Source organism: Akebia trifoliata, chromosome 5 (assembly GCF_017979445.1).
Source record: "Akebia trifoliata isolate Shusen 1 chromosome 5, ASM1797944v1, whole genome shotgun sequence".
Lineage (NCBI taxonomy): Eukaryota > Viridiplantae > Streptophyta > Magnoliopsida > Ranunculales > Lardizabalaceae > Akebia > Akebia trifoliata.
The window spans coordinates 26448104-26473359 of NC_141379.1; the positions used below are offsets into that span (position 1 = coordinate 26448104).

The 25256-nt window shown below is 34.2% G+C and overlaps 2 protein-coding genes across 2 annotated transcripts; both read left to right on the plus strand.

Annotated features, from left to right (window-relative positions):
* Positions 1 to 155: 155 nt before the first annotated feature.
* LOC147401836 (P-loop containing nucleoside triphosphate hydrolases superfamily protein) lies at positions 156 to 14831 on the plus strand. Its single transcript, XM_086443252.1, has 9 exons — positions 156 to 505; positions 2636 to 2698; positions 4236 to 4313; positions 4583 to 4803; positions 7408 to 7480; positions 7646 to 7930; positions 9826 to 9969; positions 12630 to 12680; positions 14453 to 14831. Exons 1-9 carry the CDS (start codon positions 263 to 265, stop codon positions 14522 to 14524), a joined length of 1230 nt encoding a protein of 409 aa, XP_086299378.1. The 5' UTR covers positions 156 to 262; the 3' UTR covers positions 14525 to 14831.
* A 2596-nt stretch (positions 14832 to 17427) lies between these two features.
* LOC147401837 (uncharacterized) lies at positions 17428 to 25025 on the plus strand. The gene is made up of 2 exons (XM_086443253.1): positions 17428 to 17704; positions 24641 to 25025. The coding sequence occupies exons 1-2, from the start codon at positions 17484 to 17486 to the stop codon at positions 24843 to 24845; spliced, it is 426 nt and encodes a 141-aa protein (XP_086299379.1). The 5' UTR covers positions 17428 to 17483; the 3' UTR covers positions 24846 to 25025.
* Positions 25026 to 25256: the final 231 nt, after the last annotated feature.

The following is a 25256-nucleotide window of genomic DNA, read 5'->3' on the forward strand; positions in this document are numbered from 1 at the left end:
GAAATCCAATGATTGAGATTTATCCTTGGAATAAGCATTTTTGAGATTTGTGTATTTAAGATCTTTATAAATGTCAACCATTGAATTTTGTGTTTAAAGGGTCGGATCACGTGTTTTTTTCATAGAGTTACGGATTGCAACCCAATTAATAAACGAACCTTTCCTCCAACGTTCACACCATCACCAACGGATAAACTACGGACACCCCACCAATTTCAGTACTTGGTTACTGTTTATCTTTCAGGAGGTAATAGGAGTGGCCATGACAGCAATGGCAGTGTCTCCCTCTTGTTCTTGTTCTTCTTCTTCAATTTACTTCACCAAATCCTCTTTTCTCTCTCATCATCATCATCATTCGAAGCCCTTCACCTCCAATTTCACTCTTCAAAATCAAAAGAGAGACACTTCTCACTATTTCACTCGTAATCCACGAATTTCAATCTTAAAAGCATCTTTAGATGATGGATTTGTGGTTGTGGAGGACGATCTTCATGCTCTCTTGGAGGTAAATTTCTTATCCCACATACATAAGCTTATATACACAATGGATTTCTTTGATTCTCACTGTTTCATGAGATATTTCTGTTTGTTTTTAGTGATTCTATAATGGGTTTGTTTCTATTATAAACAAAAATTTCTGTTTTTTTCTGTTTGTCCACAACCCTGACCTCTGTCACTTCCCCTAACATTAGTATTGAGAGAGTAGTGTTTGAAGCTAGAGCAAATTTATTATGAATTGTGGAGCTTGGAAAGAACACAATTGCTCGGCGGTGCTCTTTGATGAATATTGATATATAAAATGATCGGCTTCTTAGGAAGAATTTGGTGCGAAGCTGCTCATACTTAGGTTGTAGTCCACTTGTTGATTGATAATCTTGATTGCCTAGACCGGAAGCTCGAAAAGTGGCTCAGTTGCTCCCAACGGCGCCGAAGGCCCCCAAAGTATTATGTAACCAAACTATATCTCCCCCCCACTAGAAGTGAACAATCTCATGGGTTGGCTGATAGGTGTGAGTATTGTTCACAATCATAGAAAATGTCATTGGCCACAAACTGTGGTTCCATAGAGTGTAGAAGCCATCCAAGAAGAATTGAGATTGTTAGCTTCCCAATTCTATGATTTAGGAGACCCATTTGGAAGACTAGGAGTAGTCCCAGTAAAATATTCCCACTTCAATTGACTCCCAAGTCCCAATATAAAGAAAGACAGATTCAGTGAGGCCATGCCAAGAAGTCGTGACTGTTAAAACTTGATGTTAGTGATAGATTGGGCCACATGATCAAGAAAATAGAAGGGGAAAGAGATTTGGAGTCCATGATTTAATCTCAAGGAGAGAATAGATCAATAGAATAAGTACGAGACAATGTCGATCGTAAATAAGGATATCAATCACACAGAGATTTGTGAAACTCTGCAAACAAAAATATGGGAAGATCAACCCAAAAACATTGTTGAATTATAATTAACAATCCCAAGGGTTTCATGGTTTTCCATGAAACCCTTCTTCTATATAAATCATGGTAAATCAAGAAAAACCATGAATCCCTTCTTCTGTATAAATCATGGTAAATCAAGAACCCTTTTTCTGTATCCACGAATACACGACCAACAAATTATTGAAAATAGTGATAAATCATGGTAAATCAAGAGCTCTTAGAAAATGGCTTTCACCCCCTTCAAACAGGTTTTGTTGATGATGATGTCACTTGTTGACATCAGCAAAATGGTTCCCAACAGGTACGAGAAGACATGGTGATGAGGACATCACAGGCATACCCTTCAGAGTGTTCCAAAGGAGAAAAAGACACTTAGGGTAACATTCACGGTCCTGCATCACATGGCTTTTATACAAACTTGATTCTAGGCCTGTTTTGGGGCTTGAAAGTAGAAAGAAGTATATGAAATGAAGAGGAAGGAGAAGAAGAAGAAACAAAAGAAGAAAAGGTGCTCTTTTTAAGAAAATTGTGTTTACCTATCAGAAAAAAGAAGAAGAAGAACGGGCACGGGCAAGTGCGATGGAGTGGATTTGAGCATAGGAGCAGGGAAACATTGGTTCTTAGAAGCTTGGGTAGTGGGAACAACCACGTAACATCTATATTGTTTTGTAGAAAATTTTCGAATATTAATATACATTTTGATATATAACTTGAAATTTTAATTTATTTACTAATTGTGCTTGAATTAACTTAAATATTAGCCAACTAATTGGATAAAAACAGCAAAACAATTATCACTAAAAATAAAACTCATGGCTAAATGGTGTGAAGAAATTCTAGTGATAGGCATGAGGTAAAGGTTCTGTGTCTTGGGGTGCGAGCAGGATTCCAGAGCAGGAGCAGCACATGGAGTTTAACTTGTAAGCTTCCTGCAACAAAGCACTGTATTTGCAAGACTAGTTGTTCTGTTAGGGCTAATCCTATTGTTTATTCTGGTCTTTTGTATTATTGTGATGTGGTGGTGCTTCTTTTCTATGTTTTCTGTGCTCTTGGTTATTATTCCAGTAGGTCCCTCATGGGTTGGATTACCTATCTTTTATACTAGATCACGCCATACTTTACAAAGTTGAAGTATTAGACTATTTATCTTATGATTTAGATAAACTCAGCTACCCATATTCTCTTTTCTTTGTAGCAGATTCTACCTCAAGATTTGCGTGAGAAGCTTTGCAATGAGCCCAAAAGAGCTGAACTTCTGGAGGTGATCAATCGTTCTCAGACCCATCAAATATTTTATCCACCACTCTATATAACGAATTGGCTTTGAGAGGGAAAATCTCAAGTGGTGCATGTTGAAATAAATGAAAATCCTCTTAACTCACTTGTATTGATCAATTTCTTAATCCACGCATGCGTCCACTCCCCTCACGTATATCTAGAAGTCCACATGTTATGGCTTGAGTTTCCTAACTACACAAATTTCTTGCATTTTTGTTACACAATTTTTAGAAACTAATGCTGTTAATAATTTTTTATTTATTTGTAAACATTGATTATATTCAAGAGGTGAATAAAGCCAAATATTACAACAAAGAGGGGAGGTAAAAGAGAATCTCACTTGATTGTCAAAGAATAGGGATTACAGGGCATAGGAACAACTCTACACACAAGAAGTACAAGCAATTTCTTTCCATCGAACAGAATCATCGAAATGATTTTAATTCTCGGATAATGGAGGACCACTTATAAGGGAGGGGCTTGACTTTCAAGATGACTTCCTTGACGCCTTCCTCCTTATTGTTAGAGATTCTGTTGAGATTGCTTGATAGCTTTCTTACAAAATCTTATTCCAACTTATTTGATCATAACAGGCGATTCACTGAATAGAGGAACATGAATCGTTTAGATGACCCCAAACCCTTGGGAAAAGGCTTTGATGATGACCATGAATAGGCAATTTTATTGAACAAAAATAAAACTACACAACAAATAAAAGCCAGTCTAGTGAGAGAAATGCTTGAGAGAAGAGGGAAGGGGACAACTTACAAAGATCTCTGCAAGAAAAAACAATGCCTAACCCCAACAAACTTGCACCCCTGAAAAGATTATTGGTGGACTCACTTACTCCACCAGACCACAAAATCTTTAGAGCCGAGAGTACCTCCGAAATTTTCTATGATAGAGAATCCATACAAACAAGAGCCTTGAAATAGTGAAAATTGATGTGTTTAGGTACAAGCTAAAAAGATTTGAGTACAAAGTGAAGATAAGCATGTTTTAAGTTCTCGGTATGCATTTATCAAGCATACTATATCATATTGAATGTAAAAAAAAAAGTGATAAAGTCCAAATAATGATGATAAATAATGTCATGTCTGGAAAATATCAATTTACTAAATCCCCAAAAGTGGTACACATTGCACTATGCAGTTATTTATTTATTTTTGATTGATAAAGATAAATTTATTAAAAGAAAATGAGGGGGTCGAGGTGACCAACCAAAACAAAGGAAAACGACACAACAAAATAAGGAAAGAAAACAGCACAGTGCGAACAACAAGTTACTCTTGCGGCAACAAACAAACACTAACCGTATAACCCTATATGATTACATATGTATGATGTATTGGTATATAAAATCATGCTATCTACTTAAGCCATGTGGCAGTGCATCACAATTAAATTTGATGTTTTTTAAAAGCCAATACCCCCTCCTCCATGACCAAAGATTATTGGATTTACAAGGATTTTCTTATTTATTTTTCTTATCCTTTCTTAATTTATTGCTGTCTGAATAGGTTATATTGGATTTGGGTCGTCTGCCAGAAGCACGTTTTCTTGGTCAATCTGGAGGGCAATATTTGAGGAGTTCAGAGGTAAATTAATGATCTCAAGTTGCTAGTGCTACTTTCCTATTTCTTTCTCCTAGTTATATTAATATTAATTTTTTTTTTTGACAATTAACATATATTGCAATTTATTTTTGCCTGACATGGTAGTATTCGTTACCTTTTTCTTTTCCCTCAGCCAATAATCGTGCCTTTCTTAGCTCACCACTTATGGATCTGACATTTAACTGTTTTAAGATGAAACACCTTTGTTACGTCTATATTAATTAGCCATTCACAACATGTCTTTTGGCTAGGTATCAGTGAAAGAGTTGGAGGAAGCTCAAAATGCTGTTGGAGAATTTGGAGGGGACAATAGAGCAGGCATTCAGGGTACTTTGCACAGAATATCCGCAATAAGGAGTCGAAAAGGGTTGATTGTTGGTTTAACATGCAGAGTTGGCAGAGCAGTTAGTGGTCACATCGACATGGTTCATGATCTTCTTCAATTTGGAGAAAGTATCTTGTTTCTTGGGAGGTAGGGCCTACTATTTAAATCTTAGACACATTAGACAATTAACCACATTACTAATCAGAAAAAAAGAGAACTTTGTTTGTTTGTTTCCTTAACTCTATATCAATTGTAAGTATATATAGCTATATACTTAGTTGCAGGGAATTTCTACCTTACATGGTGCTGTTTTGGAAGCTTGCTCCTGTTATTGCCATCCATTTTGTATTATATTGTTTTTTGTTTTTTTTTTCTTGTTTTTCAGAATCCAAAACTATTTCGATTTCTAGTATTTAAGAATCATCTTCTTACTCAATCGCTCTCACTACCACTTGACGTGAGTAAGGTTTTACATATTATTTTATTTTATTTTTACATTTCTAGAGGTATTAAAGTACATGTGACAAGTTTCGAATGAAGAATAAAGAGTACTTCAGCAAGATGAAAGTAACAAACCCTTCTTATTTATTCCTCACTTACATCATTACATGGAAAAAATTGTCCTTCCCGGTGGCAGGGAATTTAACTATATAAGAAAAAGATGAACACATTCACACTTGGTGAGAAATGAAACAAATTGGATTTAAATGGTTTTTAGGTGTAAGTTAAAAAAAAGACCTAGTCTTTCAAGAATCGAAGTAAGTTATTGAGTTAGTAAAACCACATTCAAAGATCAAAATATTGCGGAGTTCTTTGAAAATTGCACAGATTGGTTGAGTGTAAATTTTTGAACTGAGTAATTGAGTTAGTAAAACCACATTCAAAGATCAAAATATTGAGGAATTCTTTGAAAATTGCACAGATTGGTTGAGTGGAAATTTATCCCTTTTCCGAAGCCATGAAGACTGATGGTGATCTCTCTCTCTCCTCTCTCTCTCTCTCTTGTTATGGTGGTTCCAATGTAGTGGCGAAGGCAATGGTGAACGGTGGTGCTCAATGGGGGTAGTTATGGCTGTTATGTGGTGGCACTCTCTCTCTCTCTCTCTCTCTCATGATGGTGGTTCCAATGTGGTGGCAAAGGTTATGTGGTGGAAGTGGAAGAAAATAAAGATATTCGGGAGGGGAATGGACAAAGGATGGAGTTTTAGACATCCCCCACACACCCACACACATACACACACACAGATAATAATAAAAAATAAGTAAAGAAGAAGAAAGTAAAAGAACTAGGCCCATTGCCCCTCCACGGTCCATCATCTAATTTTGGTTGGCTGCATTTGGCGTTGATTGTCTAAGATCCAATCACTTCCCACAAAGAAAAATAGGGCCAGCCTAACCCAAGTCGACCACTTCGAAGCACAATGTTTTATACTAGAACAATGAATCTCTTTCCAAAATGCATTTTTTCTATCTTAAGTTTTTTTTCTTTGCTTTTTTGTAATCCTAGTCCAAGAGTTAAGTTGTTTGAGAAGAATGGTGAAATAGAAATCATCAAATCTCAATTAGAGATCTTGGCAGGAATTTATATTAACCAATCAATCAAAAAGACTAAAAAGCCCTAACAATAAGAAATAAGAAAAATAAAGTCTATAACTAAACAGTTAAATCTAAAATAACTATATTATTTCCAATAGTTTGTAGGTGTTTAGTAAATAACTTAGATTCTTGAAATAAGAAATTGCATCAATTAGTAGGTATCAGAACAATAGTAAATTGAAATAAATTAAGCCATAAAGGTAAATGGATAAATATAAATAAACTATGGGTTTCAAGATTTTAAGTTAAATGGGACTTTTTTTTAACTACTAAAATTTGCAATTTATGAAAACTTGATATGGAACATGCATAGGATTTTGGTACAAATTTATTGGGGTTTAATTTATTCGGAAGGATTTTTCTAGAAGGTAAGAGTGTGAAGTTGATATATTCATTACAAAATTGCAAGGGCAGTGTGGAACTTTTCCTTTCTATCTTTTTGTTGTTACTTGGTTTTTTCTAGAGATACTGTGGACATCTTCTCTTCTTGGCCTTGTGATTCCTTTGGTTGTAAGGGGATTAATCTTTGGATGATCTTGCTTTTATGTGTGGGGAGTTTGAAAGAAATTGAAGCTTCCAGATATGTGCATAGCCATAGGAAGATTCCTGACTGGTTGGACATATATTCTTGAGTTGTGATAGGTGAAGTTGTCAGACCTCTTGAACTATAAAGAATGTTATTTTCTTTCCCATCAAAAGAAAAATATGATAGACTTCTTTGTAGTTGTAGGAATCTGAATTATGGTCGAGGGATGAGGCTTTATTTGTAATTGTCATTATCATCTAGGCCTTATCTCAACGATGCTACAAGGCTTTATTTATAAGAGCTTTTTTTTTAATTTTTTTAACTTTTCACTTGTAATCTTGGCAAAGTTTTAGTTTATTATTAAAAGAATAGTGATCAGACTTTTTGAGAATTAGTAAATTAATTTTGATAGATAATTAAATTCTATATGTACTATTTTTTAGAAACCTGAGACAGATGATCTTAAAAGGTAGAAAATCATTTTTTCCAGGTAGCATGTTACTAAGAAATTTGTCATTCGGCTTCCTATTACATATTTGAAATATTGAAGAAGCTCCAACAAAAATAAAAGTAACTTACAATATGAAACCTAATTTCGTGTTAATTTATTTCCTTTTTTATTTTACTAGGCCTGGTGTTGGTAAGACTACTGTCATGCGTGAGATTGCACGTGTCTTGGCAGATGAGCTTCACAAACGAGTGGTGTGTACAGTATTGCATAACTCCCATCTCTCTCTCTCTCTCTCTCTCTCTCTCTCTCTCTATCTCGTGGTGCATAAAGTGTTACATTCTCCAGTTAGTCTTTCTTCCAAATTTCTCACTTTTAGCAGTTTCTGCTTCATCAAAGAGTACTGATGAATGGGATAGGTAATTGTTGACACTAGCAATGAAATAGGAGGTGATGGTGATATTCCCCATGCGGCAATAGGAGGTGCTCGGAGAATGCAGGTTCCAGAACCATCGATGCAACATAAAGTCATGATTGAGGCAGTAGAGAATCACATGCCAGAGGTGATCATTGTAGATGAGATTGGCACAGAAGCAGAGGCCCTTGCTTGTCGTTCAATAGCCGAAAGAGGAGTGATGCTCATTGGCACGGCCCATGGAGAGCGGCTTGAGAATATAATCAAGAACCATACACTTTCAGATCTGGTTGGTTTGTTTTTTTCCCTTACTTTACATGAGACCCTTAAACAGTTATTGGAAAAGTTTATTTTCTTTCCATTATATACCAAGGCCTTTTCTCCTCTTTTTTTGTTTTTTTTGTTTTTTTCCTTTCATTTTTTGACACTCTCCCACATCTTAGTTATGTTATATGATTATCTTGTCATCTCTTCTGAATTTAAGATATTGGATATCAGATTCAATCAACCTGTTAAGATTGGCTTGAATTAATAAGGTAACTCATTTTGTTTTGTTAGGAACTGGTTGAGTTATCAAGATGATTACAATCGCTGTAAAATCTTCAAAGAAATCAAACTCCAGATTAATTTTTTTTTATCTCAAAAGACCTGATTGAGTATCACATTATTTTATGGGTCAACTTGGGTATCAGCTCTGTATAAGAACGATTAAACATTAGTTAGACTTCTGTCACAAGTTCTTGTTATCAGATGTCAGTTTTTTTTTCTTGTTTTGGAAATTATATATATTCTAATGTACTCCTCTTTACCAGAATAAGATATTCTGCATTTCATACCTTTGCAAACTATAATACGACATTGTTCAATGTCCTTGACTATATGAACAGACATCTTATGTTGGGTTCTGGCAAATTCCATAACCATTGTGTTCTTGTGTCCAACACAAACACATGCACCAGTGTCTTGTTTTCTTTTACTGCTAACCTTAACATGTCTGTATATGATAATATGGATTTTGATCCTCTCTTGATTAAATTAAAATTTTATTATAAATGTACATTTATCAGCTTTGCAATTGATTGGGTTGTTTTCTCATGCCATGGATGGTACTGTTTACAAGTGTTGGCTATGATTAAAAAGATCTCGGCAAGAGCTATTTAAAGGTCCATTTTACTGCAAATCAAATTATGGATCAACATTTGTGAGCTTTTAAAAAGATTGAAAGGAAAAAAAAAGGGGGCTAAAAAGATGCTAATTTGGTTTTTAAAAGGCGAGAGTAAAAAATATTAGGCATTGTACTACAAATTGTTTCTCTTTATTCTGCTTAGTGATAATAAAGACTAATATATCCTTCAGATGCATTACAATTGATGCAATTTTTAAAAATTCTAGATTTTTTGGAAGAATCGGTTGAGGTCAGGAACTCAGGATGTGGCCTACAAAATAGCAATCAGCAATTGTCTTCCCCCTATATATTAGTATAGACGGGGAAATCTCTGTTGAGTTTAGTCCCGCATCGGACACAAATAGCCTGGTCTCTCTCCTTATAAGCTCCTGGGCCTCTCCACTCATTGCCAATTGGTTTTGAGTTGGACCCCCAATTTATCATGGTCATTTCTCCACGTGCTTTGGCCAAGTCTGGCCCACACATGCGGGTGCATGTTGAGTTTAGTCCCACACCGGACACAAATTGCCTAGTCTCTCTCCTTATAAGCTCCTGGGCCTCTCCATTCATTGCCAATTGGTTTAGAGCTGGACCCCCAAATTTATCAATCCCTTCCTTGTTTTTGCCTTTTTTTTTTCTGGAAACTCTTGACCTTATTGTGTACTTTTGGTTCCTTCTTGAAAAAAGTTTTGCTTTGTGTTTTCGACATGTAAAACTTATAATTAAATGATATGTCAATGCTCAGGAACTCCTTGATTGGATCAGAACTTGACCAAATCCAATCATTTGGCTGAGTTTTAAGTACCGATACTAATACCCTATTTAATAAAGAATTGTTGATTATTCACTTGATCGACTTCTTCCAACTGAGATGAATATACTTATGAAAAATGGGATGAATTTTCATTGAAAGCTAAACTTGGAAATTCCAAGCTCTTGGTCCAAGTTCTAATTCATCTCAGAACAAAATGCTGCATAACATTTTTTTCATTCTGATTGATTTTTTGTGTAATATCCAGATTGGGGGAGTAGAAACTGTTACACTAGGAGATGATGAAGCTCGAGCTAGACGTTGTCAGAAAAGCATTCTTGAGAGGAAAGCTCCCCCAACATTCCCTTTTCTGATTGAAATGAGGGAAAGGAAGAACTGGGTTACACATCGGGTACGTCAGCTAGCTTTTGTCATTTTAAACTGTTGTGTGAATATCCACCGTGTACTTTCATTACAGGTACTAACTTAACTTAAAAAATAACCAAATCCTGTGGACCATGCCATATATGCGGCACACATCCATGCAATTTGAACCCACCCTTTGATGGTTTCATCAAAGAAATTTCTATGTTCGAAATTGATTCATTTGGATGAACTTAAGCTAACCGATATATGAACTTTTCAACACCATTCTGAGTACATTTGTCTAAAACACCAAGAAGAGGTCAGGATGGTCAGATCGCCCTATGAGGTTAATTTTTGTCCCAATGGTTCAACTTGGTGAGACCACAGATGTGGCTCCTGGTTCCCCTGCTTGTATGCTACTTATAAGGTGTAAAATGGGAGAGAATGACTTCTTCCCATTCCTCCCTAATTGACATGTGGGCTCCTTATTTTCTTTCTAGAATATCTGGGCTTCTCTAATTCAATGATTATTATCACCGTTGCATTCAGTTAGTTTAAATCTTTGCCGGTCTTTCCTTAATTGTCCAATTACTAAAGTCAATTGAATGGTACAGTACAAGCATTGTTACAAGGATATTCCATTTTCTACAAACGGGAAATGATATGCTCGAGTTCATTTTGGCACATGGGTGTAATGCTCAGAAAGGAATCTCAAATATCTATCTTGTACTCAGCACAGGAATTTGGTTAGGGTGGGATACGGTGATAGGGATTGGGTTTAGGAGAATCTATGGTGTGTCAGCTTCTTTTTATGATGCCTTTCTCAGTCCTAATGCTGTTGGATTGTGAGGAGGAAATTTCTTGAAATTCAGGGTTGAGAAGGAACTTGAATGATCAGGTTGGGTTGGGGGGGGACATCATTTCTAGCCTTTCCTACTGGCTTTAATGAGGTAGATACCATTACTGTAGAGGAGGATTAAGAGAGCTTGGTTTGATATCTTAAGGATTCACTTTCAATGAGTTCTATATATTTGGAATTCAAACAGTCTGCTCCCTAAACCTTTCAAGCAAGATATTTGTTTGGGATTCCAAAGTTCTCACAGACGTGGCTTTCTTTGTGTAGACAACAATGTCAGACAAAATTTTAATGGTTGAACCATTTGACTAATCGGTAAAAGATATTGGGAACTACCATGTTTATATGCAAATCTCTTTTATCAATACGTAAACAGTGGATGCATCTTCTTCTCTAAATCTACCAAAACTCTAAAGAAACTATAGGGAAGCCCTCCACTCTCTAGGAAAATGGTTCAACAAAGAAACACATGCATGCATTAGCACTGAGTACAGGGAGCTCACCCACCATATGTGCGAGCCATAAACCCTTGATGGGCCAACACACTCATTGTCAAGTGTCTTCCTCTTCCGTAGAAAACTGCATCACAGCTACCTTGTGAGGAAAGTGAACATAGATGCCAAGATGTAATACCCAACAACCTGCTATGCACATCAAGGGAGCCTAATCCTATTCCTACCATCAACAGTTTTCAGGGTCAAAATTTGATTTTTTTGCATTGTTGGCATACGAACTGTGCAATCCATCTAGTTATCATGAATCATCAAAGCTGTTCAACAGTGACTAACTGTCTTAATTGGTGGACACTCTGTGGGTTCAAGGTTAGTGAGCAGTTGTAATCATCAAAATTCGTATTAGATATTTGGATTCACATATCGGCCTTTAGCATCCAAATATTGAAATTTTGTAGTTAAAGGTAGGCTGGTGTAAGCCACTCAGACAGACACTCATACATGCACCTCCTCACATGATTCTTAGATATCCAAATAGTTAATCTGATGATATTACCTAGCAAAAAAAAAATCTGATGATATTATTTGTCCGCATCATCTCTTTCTTATACTAAATATTGGGTCAGCAACAAGAGTCCAAATTTTCAATTATCTTGAGCTATATCTACCACAGAAATCTGTTCATATAGCTAAATTAAAATTTTATCTATTAATGAATATATGTAGAAGAGTTGGTCTTGACTTACTCCCTTTATGCACTTCTACTTGTTGGACCTTCTTGGCAGTCATATATAGAGCAATCCAACCATACACCAGCTCGTCCATACTCTGGAGCTATCCTAACAAAAGAATCAGGTCTTGCTGACATTCCTAACCCCGTTTAGTTAAGAAGATCCTGATAGTTTAGTTCAACTTTTCATATGGTTTACAATGTTAGAATGGGCTAACTTTTGGAGATAATGATCACCCTGTTGATATTTATTTGGTGATGGTGATCACAATGGATTGTCCATCATGATCTCCGTGTAGCCTCACCTATGGGAGTAATAACAGCATACCACTATATAAATGATACTATAATTATTGGTTGAAAATGGAATAATAGTAAATTACAGATAGTCCCAAAAAAGGTGTTTGCTCATGTTAGAAATATGAATTTCCATCATGATCTCCATGTAGCCTCACCTATGGGAGTAATAACAGCATACCACTATATAAATGATACTATAATTATTGGTTGAAAACTGGAATAATAGTAAATTACAGATAGTCCCAATAAAGGTGTTTGCTCATGTTAGAAATATGAATTTCGAGAAAAAAGAAAATGGAGTATCTTTGTCATGGCTAATAGCTCGATTAAGCTAAGCCTTTTTTCCTTTTTCACTTTTTCTTTTGCAGACAGAAAGGAGCGTGGATATGTTGCTTCATGGTAAAAGGCCATTGGTTGAGGTAATTCTACTGATATTCAAGTCTCTTGATAATAGCTAGAAAACCAAGTGGGTTGAATCTAAGGACTTACCTGAGTTGTGACTCAGGTTGTGAGTCAAGATAGACTCATGTTGGGGTTATGTAAAAAAAGATGACAAGTTTACCGACTCCACGGGCAATTTCACTCATTTTTGCTATCAAAATTAAAAAATTAAAATAAAGTCCCAAAACCAGAAATAAAAGAATTATGTTTTTTTCTTAATTCAAAGGGTTTAATGTAGGACCTTGATTTTATTAGTTACACAAAGGTCACAGGTGCATTTTTGTGTTTGACCTTTTCATGTGAAAAACATGCCCTTCCTACTAGGATGTATTTTTAATTTTTATATTTCTCAGTTTTTTAATATAATTATATTGGAAGAATTTTTGTATTTGAATGATTAACTAGCATTAAAGTCAAAGTGCCTAGTCGAATCAAACCAACACAATGGCTACTCATCGCTGAGTTCAGGCACACCATCACAATGATTTGATTTTCTTTGATGATATTGTTGGAGATTTAACCCATCCATAACCATATTACCGTATATATTCTGATGTTCAAGAATTCATAAATAATTTCCTAATGTCCCATTTCCTTGAGAAAGGATTTTTCTTCTAGAAAAATGAATTTTTATCTTACAAAAAAATAAAAAATAGAACTCTCTTTTCACCCAAGCTGTGAATGAACGTGTGGGGACCATGATTTTATGGATAATGCTCTTATTTCTAGACCAAAAATTTAATGGCTCAGGTGCCAGACCTGTGCAGTGAGAGTATCACTTTTAAAGCATTTTTCAAGCACCTATTTCTCAGGGAAAATGACTGAACCTTGGAACACAGGTTCTTTTGAACCTGAAAGAAAAAACCATTATTTATGAAATACCAATTCATAGATAATTTTTGTATCACAAGTAATTAGTTTTGAAACTTCATTTTTCTGTATAAAGTTGGACTTTCCTAAAAATTTAGAATCACAACATTCAGACTTAAAAGACATATTTTGGGGCATTGATGATGTCTTGCCCAAGAGATAACTGAACAAAAAACACTTAAAAGTTGATACTCATTTGGAAACTATCACATGCACTCACACACACACACATGCACGCTTTCGGGTTAAGAAGATTTGAAAGCACGCTTCTCTCTATAAGAACAGTGCCTTCTGTAGTGTGAAGTGGGTTAGAAGGGATGTCGTAATTTGGGGGCACGCACGCTTTCACGTTAAGAAGATGTGATAGCTCGTTTTTCTCTATAAGAACGGTGCCTTCCAAGGTGTGAAGTGGGAGAGGAGATGTCATAATTTGGGGTTTTGACATATTGAATAAGTACACACACACAAATATAAAGAAATGAATAATGATTTTCTGACACCTTCCTCTGACATGCCCCCTGATGTGGCATGTGCTACAATCATAGATTCTTTTCCTCAGGATACACAACTGCACATATTTATGGGGATGTACAGTTGTGTATCCCGAGGAAAAAAATCTATGGTTCTAGCTCATGCCTCATCAGGGTCATCAGAAAATCATGACTAAAGAAAAAGCTTAAATTCAAAGAACATAACAAAAGAAAGTGAGAACTGATTGAGACAGTCTCTCATTATGGGTGGCGAGTTATGCTTCGTTTTCGATGACTATTGATATCGAAATTCATAAATGTGAATGGAAAGCATTTTTTTTTAATGAATCCACCTTTGGATATAAACCAAACCAGTATTGATAAGACTGAATATAATTTTGGTTTTGCAGATTAGGAAAAGAGACGAGCAATTCAAGGTCGTAATAGAAAGATGGAAGCCATATGATGGGGATGGAATTTAAATTTTCTTTGAAAGAATTTTCGCTGTCGTCAAGTTAAAGCAGGATCTACACACATGTATGTGTCCCGAAGCCTGTGCACCTGTAGCCAAGGGGATCTTTGGTTTGTATCCATTTCTCAGAATTTATTGACTCTATTTCAAATTAGGATGTAAAATTTACTCATTCTGAAAAAAAAAAAAATGTTTGAAAGTGGTCTCAAAGGAAATTTAATTATGCATTCTACCTCGGTTCACTGATATTTTTGTAAATAATTTGTTATACTTTGCCATTTAGTTTACAAAGTTTTCATTGATTATTGCCAACAAAATCCTTGCATTTTGGACTAAAAGATATATAAGCACATTTGTAGGGGTACATTCATGAAGAAACATAGTTGTGGAGGATACTACGTTCAAAGACTCTGTTTTTCCTCTTTTCGGATGGTAAATATTCTTCAGATATTAGTGTGAATCAAACCCATACAAAAATTGAAATTGAGATAGTGATGCAAGTTCTTCTCTTCTGAATCAGATTTATTCATAGCTGGAAGAGGTTGATAGTATATATATATATTTTTAAATGGACTATTTGTCCCATTGTTAGAAGTGTTCAAGAAATGTACTCATTGGATGATATTTTTAAGGCTAAATTGCTTAATAGACTCTTTGGAAGGGATGTATTTCTAAATGCATCCTGAGTTTTGGAGTGTCACCGTGACAACTTAGTAAACTCTTTCTTTCTTAATGTCCCTCACCTAGGGCTGCAACCTGGCCCAAGCCGATCTCAATTTGAACTGAGCTCGGGTTGAGGGATTGAGCAACCCAACTTATCTGAACCGATGCCTATATATTAATATACAAATATTTTTTTAGTAATTATGTTTTTTTTTTTTTTTTAACTTTTTTATTCCATCTTATTATTATGGCTTGTGGACAATTGGATGTTATTAGTGCGGGTTTTGATCAAGTATGATTCGTCTAAGTATTCTCTCAATGATGGATTTGGAGGTTGCATATTACGAGTGTGGGGTTTGATTAAGTATGATTTTATTTACTAGTGATTTATTTTTTATATTGTATTTTTTTTCTTTTTAAGGATATAAAATTTATCGATTAAAATGAAATTAGGGATATTCAACGAGCTAATCCATCCAACCTTCCCAAAATTACCTAATTCGGAGTAACCCGAGCTCAACCCAATTTTAGAAGATCAAACTTGCGTTGAGATCAAACTTGTGTTGAGCTCGAGTTAGTAAGCTCAAGCCTGATGGTCGGGTTGAGTTGAGCTTGGGTTGATGGTTTTACCACTTGGATTGAGCCTGGTTCAGCCTCTAACTTACTCAGGTTGTCGCCCTACCCTCATCCTAATAAAATGATGAACTCAAATGGTTGAGATAACCTATCCAAAGTGTCAATCTTGACAATTTGAATTTATCGATCTCATTGATTCACGATGAAATGCCAAGATCCATGATTGTATCTCAATGATTTATGTTCAAATGTTGAGTTTGTTGATTTACAATCTTTGATCTTGACCATTGTCAAGAGGTCGATCTTGACCATTTGAATCATCAATCTCACCAGTTAAAAAATGTTGAGGGTGCATTAACAAATGAAAAGATGGAACAATCATGGCAAAAACAATGAGGTGGAATGAGAAAGAAGCTACTCTCACAAGGGTGCATTAAATTTTTTTCTTATTTTTAAAATTTGATTGATGTAACTCGGTTTGATGTTTTTCATATTTCATATTAAATTAAATCTTGAATTTGCTATATAATGAACTAGAGTTTACTCGTGCCTGTAGGGGCATCCTCTTTGGGATTGAGAGGGTAAAAATGAAAAAAAAAATTTGAGATTAAAAAGGTAAAAAATTAAAAAATAATGAAATGAATTAAAGAGTAAAAAGAGGGAAATATGGTAAAGTTAGAGAGGGCCTACAAAAATTATAGTTGAATTAGATATTTATCTTAATTGGATGAAAGTTTTTTCTATATAAAAATGGGCCTACAATTGTGTATAATTATATAAATATACTATAGCTCGCTCATGCCTACAATTCAAACATACTCTTTGGGATTAAGAGGATAAAGCATAAAATAAAATTAGGAGGTATTATTAATTTTTTTAGATGAAGAGATAAAAGATGAAAAATAATTTAATGGGTTAAATGAGTAAAAAAATAAAATATAGCAAAATTAAAGGGAGAGGAAGAAAAAAGGCACTAATGTGGATCCTAGAAAATTTTATGAGTGACTAGACATCCCTCTAAACTTTACTGAATATTTGAGCTACCCCCACATTTGTTTTTAAATTGATAGCAAGCCCCCTTTTACCTTGTTGCCCCTTCATCCCTCATTTTTTTTTTTTTTTTCTATACTAACGAAAAATGATTAAAATGCCCTCATTTTTTTTTTCTAGACTAATGAAATTTCTTTTTAATTTTAGTATCTTTAATTATATTACCACTTGACTTAGCTCTCCTCTCATGGATTAATGAGAAATGACTTAAGTACCCCCTTTCTTCAATCTCTACCCAAATATTCTTGAGAAAAAACTCTTCAACTCAAAAAGGTTCTGCCTCTGAATGGAAGTTTGTCCCACCCACATATGTGAGCCCTATGGTTGTATTTCATTATATAGATTTTGTTGATCCGACAAACTCACTAAATCAAATTAAAAGGATTTAAAATGTTATTTTAAATAAAAATATATAATTTTTAATTTGTTTTAAATCGATTTAAAAGTATTTAACTCGTCCAAAAGAAGAAGATGAGAAGATAAACCGAATTAGAAAGAAAATATGATGAACAATGCTCATGTTATCCACGTGAGCATTAGACACGTGTACAGTGTTCCCAAGTGGATAATAAATGAATGGAAGAAATTCAAAGAAAGGAAGTATAACAATAATAATAATAATAATTTAGCTGAGCGTAAGGAGTACGGAACACCCACATATTTCTCTGTGTTTCTTTAGAATGGCGAGCCTGGCCATCTCTCACTCTTTCTTTAAAAACACCAACAGCAGCATCACCAACATCAAGACATCTAAAACCAAATTCTCAAAAGTCTCACGAATGGCGGCAATAAGAGCAGAAACAGGAGGAGGAACAATGGCGATTGAGAAATTGGGGGTAAAAATCGAACGCAACCCTCCTGAATCCAAGTTAACTGAGCTCGGTGTCAAGAAATGGCCCAAGTACGATCTTCTCTACTCTTTCACTTTATTCTAATTTTTCTGTGTGAACTTGTTTTCTTTTTTATTTCCTTTTTTTAATTATGATTTTTTTTTTTTGTGTTATTCGATTGAGATAGTAAGATTGTAAGAAAATATCAAAAGATCTTTGACAAAGATGTAGCTCTAGATAGAATTGGATCTAAATTCGAGTTCTTGTTTTCGATTTCCATATTGGGATTAGACCTAGATGATCCTGATTATGTTTAACTCTAGGTTCAATTCTCAGTTCTAGTTTGGAAGGCTATGATCCTTTTGTATGTTTAAATTTCTTTTTAAAAATGTTAATTTTTTAGGGTATAAGCAGACATGGGCTTAAGAAAAGTGTGGGAACCAGAAGATTGTGTGGTCCCAAAGCAAATGATTAGGATTTTAGGGGAAATATTTAATTTAGTTAATTCTCTTGGTTAGGTCATTACGTTTGGTAATTGGGTTTTAAATGAAGTCGTGTTCTGTTGTAAGAAAAGCTATCAAAGCATCAGAAAAATATTATTATTATTTGTGGGGGTGGGGGGTATTATAAATTTGCTGAAAATGATTGTGTCTTAGTTGAAATTATGTAAGTGTGGGTCTTCTTGATCGATTTGAATTCGATCATCTATATCAGCTTACAACTACTTTTCTCATTGAGGTTCTTGATTTGATCAAGAACCCTGTAATAATTCAGGTATGTTACTCTTCAAACCTCACAATGGTTGCATCATTCATTGAGGATAGGGTCAGACACAATAAGCATGCCAATGTTTTGTTTTTAGAAGCAGATAGAAGACTCAAATATGAAACCTTTTATATTTTTTTCTTTTGTGATGAAAAGGGAAAAAAAGAAGATTATAAAACCTCGATGTGAGAAGTATGTGGCCGATCCACGTGAGGGTGAGTCCAATCCAATCAACTCTTTCAACTCATCTGTGAGAGCTATTGTAATCCTTTTCTCCCAACTGATCTATGTTAGGTCAGTGGTGATTCAATTGGCCTAACTCACCAAATAGCTCAACCAAACCACGTAGGATAAATCTGGTCCAATCGGTGCAACCAAAGTATGTAAGGCAATTCCAATCCTAGTAAAGAAAACAATGAAGAACTCTTCAATGTCCCGATGAATCCAATCAACAAAAAAGATTCCATGTTTGAAAACTCTACCTCTTTTGGTGTTCTTTGTAGTTATAAACTCATAGTGAAAAACCAAAAAAGTTTTGAATGAATTTAGATCCCAAGTGACCCTAAAGATGCTGAATCGAGTGAGGGGAATTTAGAATCAAGCTAACCATGTGATTCCAACTGACTCAAACAACCCACAAATTCAAGCAAAGGTAGGGCCAAATCTGTTATCTGCTTGATCCCAAGTATTTGGACCCAAGTGAAGAACCAATTGAAGAAAATTCTAACCAATTGCAAGAAACAAGTGAGTATGCTCATATTACCAACCCTAAGGAAGATCAATATGATTTGAATGTTGAACCAATAGAAGATCATTATGAGTTTGATCATGTGTCAGTCAAATCAAATGGTATGTCAACAATGTGAGGTTAGGGGATGGTCAGAGTTACTAGTTTATTGTTTTGATTGTGGGGAAGAGATTCAACATCAATATTACATGGATAGATGAAATCCCATATCATAATGAGTTTGTATTTATGAGTATTGCCAAGACTTGAGGAACATGATGGAAGAAGCAATTAACTAACAAAATCGCCAAACTTGAGGAAAATTTGTTTCTTAACCTAGGGGAGTGATGTAATCGAAAATCACCGACATCCTTCACTCGTCAATCAAGCTATGGAAAATGGTTCATCAACTCAAGATCTTGAGAACCAAAGTAAGCCATTTGCTCTCAGAGTGTAGGGCAACCAAGTCAAAAGACCAATTCAAGGTGGACATAGGCTTAGGAAAAGTGAGTAGACAGTCATGGTTCAAGTGGAAACCTACATGGCAGCAACACACAAAGAGGGAGAAGGAGGGAGAAGGAGAGGGGGGAGGGGGTAGCAACCCATATAATAAAGAGGTTTAGGTTCAAAGAACAGCGTTTTAAAAAATCTACGCGTCGAAGCATGAGGCGTATGCCTCAAGGCGAGGCGTAGGCTTCATGCCTTGATGCTTAAGCCTCATCAAACATTAGTAAGGCTTACGCCTTAGAGGAGTAAGGCTTACGCCTCAATAGGTTAGGCAAAACCCAATAGTGTAAGTCAAAAAAAATCAAATTTTATTTTATTCTCTTGCTTTATTTTGCACAAATACCCCCCCCCCCCAATGTCTCTTATTTACATAACCCTATTAAATAGAAGTGTTTTTTGTCTTTTAAAGTTAGATTATCAAGAGATTTTTCAAAATTTCTCTTTGAAACTCTAAAATCTCCCAAGACTATTTCTTTGAGGCTCTAATACTCATCCAAATTCGAATCCACTGGTTCCTACAACTTTCTTATAGAGATTGTGATCAAATAAAACCAAGAAATCAATGATTTTCTAAGGTTTTGAGGTATTTGATTTTTCTATGTACATTCTTGAACTTTTTGCCTCTTTTTTTTTTTATAAAAAAAAAACTCAATACTTCTCTCTTGTTTTTCGTGTTTGATTCTATATTACATTGCTACTTCCTTACATTTTTAATGTTTAATTTTTATTTGATGTTTGAAGGTTGTTTACTTTTTTTTTTATTTTTTTTCTAAATTTATTATATTTTCAAGAACCCAAAATGCCTCAAATTACCTTAGGTACTTCAAAACTTTTGACTCAAAAGTGTTCTTCAAGGGGGGGGGGGCGTCCCGTGTTATGGAGAGGGTGTGAATCTCCTTAAGGCCTAGTCCAAGGCATGGGAATAAGAAGAATATATGGTTCCAAAGCAAGATGCTTGGTGTCACTCTAAAATTCAACTTTTGATCCGACTCATGACCCGGTTCAAGATCCTAATTTAGGTGTATGAAAGGAATTAAGAACCATTGGTTATTATCAACTAAAGTTTTAAAAAAATGAATAAAAAATAATTAAAAGCTAATTCTTATCAATAAAAGGATCATCCTCGAACCCAATCAAAACATCAAGTGTAGTATCACTTACTGGGTACTTATTACATTCAAACCAAAATATAATAAAATAAATAAAACCATGCTGAGTTTGAAATTTAACGAGGCTGAACGACTAAATAATAAATAATTAAAAACTAGGTCCTCTAATGATTCTACATTTCAATCATCCAACTCCGTCCTTAATGCTCGTTTATCTGAAATGTTTTTTCGACAGAGTCGGTAAGCTAAAGTTTGCAGGAAAGTTGACGTTACGCTAACATCTATGCATATATACATACAAATAAAAAAAAGTAAACAATCATGTTATTATGTCAAGTAATCAAGTCATTCCAAAATAATCAATGTATGCAACGATAACCAATTGTCTCACCAATTTAGTTACAACCATCATCACCGATTTTTCCAATAGCTTGATCAAACTCTTTATTTCAAAACACGGACTTTTAGGACTTTCACCGAAAGACCTATGTTCTGACTTACTCAGTTCATTCCAAATAAGTACATGATCATGCAATTTCACGTTCATCTTCTAAAAAATCAGATTAAAATATTTCATGTAGTTTCAACATAAACATTATTATGGCAAACATAAATTTGTAAAAAAAAATTATCAAACCTTTATATTCCACACCATCTGTCGATAGGCACATGTGAAACATATAATCATGCTATATACATAATTTTTATTTAGTATCTATATATAAATAGATGTGTCATGAGAACCTGCCTTAATTAATTTAGGAATCCGCTAATGAAATCCAGTTCATTTTCCATTTTTCTATTCTTTCTCGATTTTCTATGCAAAATAATTACATAAATAAAAATTATACAACTACTAATGGTGACCAAGCTATCCCGATAGAATCTTACTATTTCTCGCATTCCAAGGATTTTTTTTTTTTAAATAAAAAATAACAAAAAAAAAAAAAATTAAAAGAACACAACATTCAAGAAACAAGAAAAACTAACAAGACAACCTTGCATTGCAAGTTGATTTCAAAATATAAGACTTTTAGAGCTTTCTAATGATATAAGGATCGTTGCAAACGGACTAGTAACGAAGTTTTGATGAATTTTACAAGTCAGCACTGTTATGCTGTCTCGAAAAATGAAAACTAGCGAAATAGTCTGTATTGCAAGACTGTTTCACCAAAGAAATATATTTTATTATATTTTTCTGATATTTTCCTATAAAGAAGAATTCCTGGGCTTTCCGACGATATATGGATTGTTGAAAATGAATTAGTAATGAATCTTCAGCAATTTTTAGAAGTTAACCTTACAAATCTATCTTGATTGGCAAGAAATATAGATTCTTCAAAAATGATGGGATTTTCTTAATTCGATGTATACAAAACAAAATCTAATTATTTTGTCATATAAAATAAGGAATTGAAGATACTAAATATTGAAATAGAAATATTAAATTAATTAAAATAAAACTACGATTATAAATACAAAATAGGGGCATCCGAAAAATAATAATCGTAAGATTATAAATCAAAATTGAAACCAACTTGGAGGACAATAATGATTATCTTCATATACTGATCTTTAAATCATGCCAATTAATCGTTATTTGAAGTTGTTCTCAAGTCGGTTTCGATTTTGATTTAGAGTCCTAAAAAATAAATTCAGATGCCTCTATTCCGTATTTAGAATTATAGGTTTATTTTAATTAATTTAATATTTAGTTACTTCAATTCCTTATTTTATATGATAAAATAATTAGGTTTTGTTTTGTATACATCGAATTAGAAAAACCTCATCTTTTTTTAATAATCTATGTTTTTCGTTAGTCGAGGCAAATTTGTAGGGTTAACTTGTAAATTTTGCTGAGAACTCGTTACTTATCTATTTTCAACGATCCATTTATCGTTGGAAAGCCCAAGAAGTCCTCTTTACAATAAAATATCAAAAAATATATTTATGTGGAGAAAACTGTCTTGCAATTCACGATTATTTTGGTAATTTTTCATTTTTTGAAGCAGCATAACAGTGTTGACTTGTAAAATTCGCTGAAGTTTTGCTACTAGTCCGTTTGCAACGATCCTTCGATTGTTAAAAAATCCTAAAAGTCTTATATTTTGGAAACATTTTAAAAAAATAAATTAAATTTTTTATACAGTGAAGTCAGCTTGCAATGCAAGGCTGGCCTATTAGTTTTTCTTGTTTCTTGAATGTTGAATTCTTTTAATTTTTAATTAAATAAAAAAAATCCTTGCGATATGAGAGACTAAGATTCTATTAGGGTAGCTTGGCCACTAGTAGTAATTGTGTAATCTTTATTTATGTAATTATTTTGTGTAGAAAATCAAGAAAGCGCAGAAAACAGAGAAGGAATATGATTTCATCAACGGATTCAAACATTAATTAAGGAAGGTTCTAACAACACATCTATTTATATATACGTAGTAAGTATATAGTATGATTATATGTGCCTATCGACAAATGGTGTGGAATATAAAGATTTAGTAGTTTTTTGTTATAAATTTATGTTTGCCATGATAATATTGAAACTACGTGAAATGTTTAATCTAATATTTTAGAAGATGAATGTGAAATTGCATGATTATGTACTTATTTTGGAATGATGACTTGATCAAGTCAAGACATACGTCCTTGGGTGAAAGGCTCTCAAAGAAGGTTCTGTGTTTTGGAACAGAAAGTTTGACTAAGCTATTGGGAAAATTGGTGATGATGATTGTGGTCAAGCCGGTGGGAAAATTGGTCATCATTACATGGATTGATTATTTTGAAACAACTTGATTACTTGACATAATAGCATGGCCGTATACTTTTTTTATTTGTATTATATATTAATACATTTTACTTTAGCGTTGACTTTCCTAAAAACTTTAGCTTACCAAATTTGTTAAAATAACATTCCTGATAAATATGCATTGAAGACGGTGTTGGACGATGGAAATACAGATTCATTAGAATACCAAGTTTTTATTTATTTAGTTGTTTAGTTTCGTTATGTTTCAAATTCAGAATGGTTTTATTTTGTTATATTTTGGTTTGAATGTAATAAGTACGCAGTAGGTGTTACTACACTTAATGTTTTGATTGGGTTCTAAGATGATACTCCTCTTATTGATCAAAATTAGTTTCTAATTATTTTTTAGCATTTTTCTTAACCTTTAGTTGATGATAACTAATGATTCTTAATTCCTTTCATACCATTAAATTAGAATCTTGAACCGGACTGTGGGTCGAATTAAGGTTCGAATTTTTGGGTGTGACGGTTAAGGTTTTGGGATTTTAGGGGAAAATGTTTAATTTTGTGTAGTTCTCTAGGTTAGGTCATTGAATTGGGGGTTAGTTGTTTTTTTTTTGTAAGGATGGCCATCAAAGCATAAATAGGCCAAGGGGGAAGGATGTCCAAACTAGTGTACTGTAACCCTTTCTCGAGTCTTTACTCATTTTTAGTCAGCATATTCAAATCCCTTTAAGGCTGCGGTCACCTCACCAATAGCTGCGGTTGTCGATTTATCTACTAAACCATTTTCTTTTTCATTGTTTGCTTAAAATTCATTGTCATTATGTGTATTAGATAGTTGAAATTACCTATGATAGTTAAAAATTCCTGATTTTTGTTACTGTCGTTTAAAATAAGTGTCACAAACAGCAGCTGCATATCTTGAAAAACACTGTGACCGATTCTAAGTATGAATGATACTTATGGATGGATGGATGAACGTGATGTTATGTATATGTTTTTGCATGTAATGGCAGATTTATATGACACTTTGATATACATGATGTTATGTATATGTTTTTGCATGTAATGGCAGATTTATATGACACTTTGATATACCATGTTTTGTGTCTGTATCTGTGTAACAATTTCTGTAATGTGGATCATCAATTAGGTGGGGATGCCCTCAGAGCAAATTCCCATGGACATATAGCTCCAAGGAGACATGTTATTTGTTGAAGGGAAAAGTGAAAGTATACCCTGATGGATACGATGAGTTTGTTGAGTTTGGGGCTGGTGACTTGGTCGAGTTCCCTAAAGGAATGAGCTGCACTTGGGATGTCTCCGAAGCCGTGGACAAACACTACAACTTTGAGTAACCACCACCCTCCTCTCTCTTTCTGATAATGCATGCAAACTTAGTGTTGCTGTTAAAACTTGTGATGTGGGTCTCATCCGTTATATCGGTAGCCAATGTATGTCTTCTAGGAACTGCTCTGTATTATGTTATATATATACACACTATCAATGAAGAGATGAAGTTTTAGACTTTTTGTTAACCAATCCTGCCCTTCTATTCCATCTAGAATTGAAAAAGAGAGCTTATCTTGCTAGAGACTTTTTCTTATCACACACCAATTCATGAAATTACGTTGATATAGATTTCCATTTATTTTCACGATTAATGGGAAAAAAAAATGGTTATCCCCACCCATTTGATTTCTCGATTGATGTGTTATGAAAAACAAAGTTGGTGTTGCAATATAATCTCTAAAAAGTGGGGATCGTTC

Excerpts from the sequence above, each read along its gene's own strand:
- LOC147401836 (XM_086443252.1), top strand. The coding sequence starts at position 263 with ATGACAGCAATGGCAGTGTCTCCCTCTTGTTCTTGTTCTTCTTCTTCA. Across the intron at positions 506-2,635 it reads ATCTTCATGCTCTCTTGGAG|ATTCTACCTCAAGATTTGCG; the intron begins GTAAATTTCTTA and ends TCTTTGTAGCAG. Across the intron at positions 2,699-4,235 it reads AAAGAGCTGAACTTCTGGAG|GTTATATTGGATTTGGGTCG; the intron begins GTGATCAATCGT and ends CTGTCTGAATAG.
- LOC147401837 (XM_086443253.1), top strand. The coding sequence starts at position 17,484 with ATGGCGAGCCTGGCCATCTCTCACTCTTTCTTTAAAAACACCAACAGC. Across the intron at positions 17,705-24,640 it reads GGTGTCAAGAAATGGCCCAA|GTGGGGATGCCCTCAGAGCA; the intron begins GTACGATCTTCT and ends ATCATCAATTAG.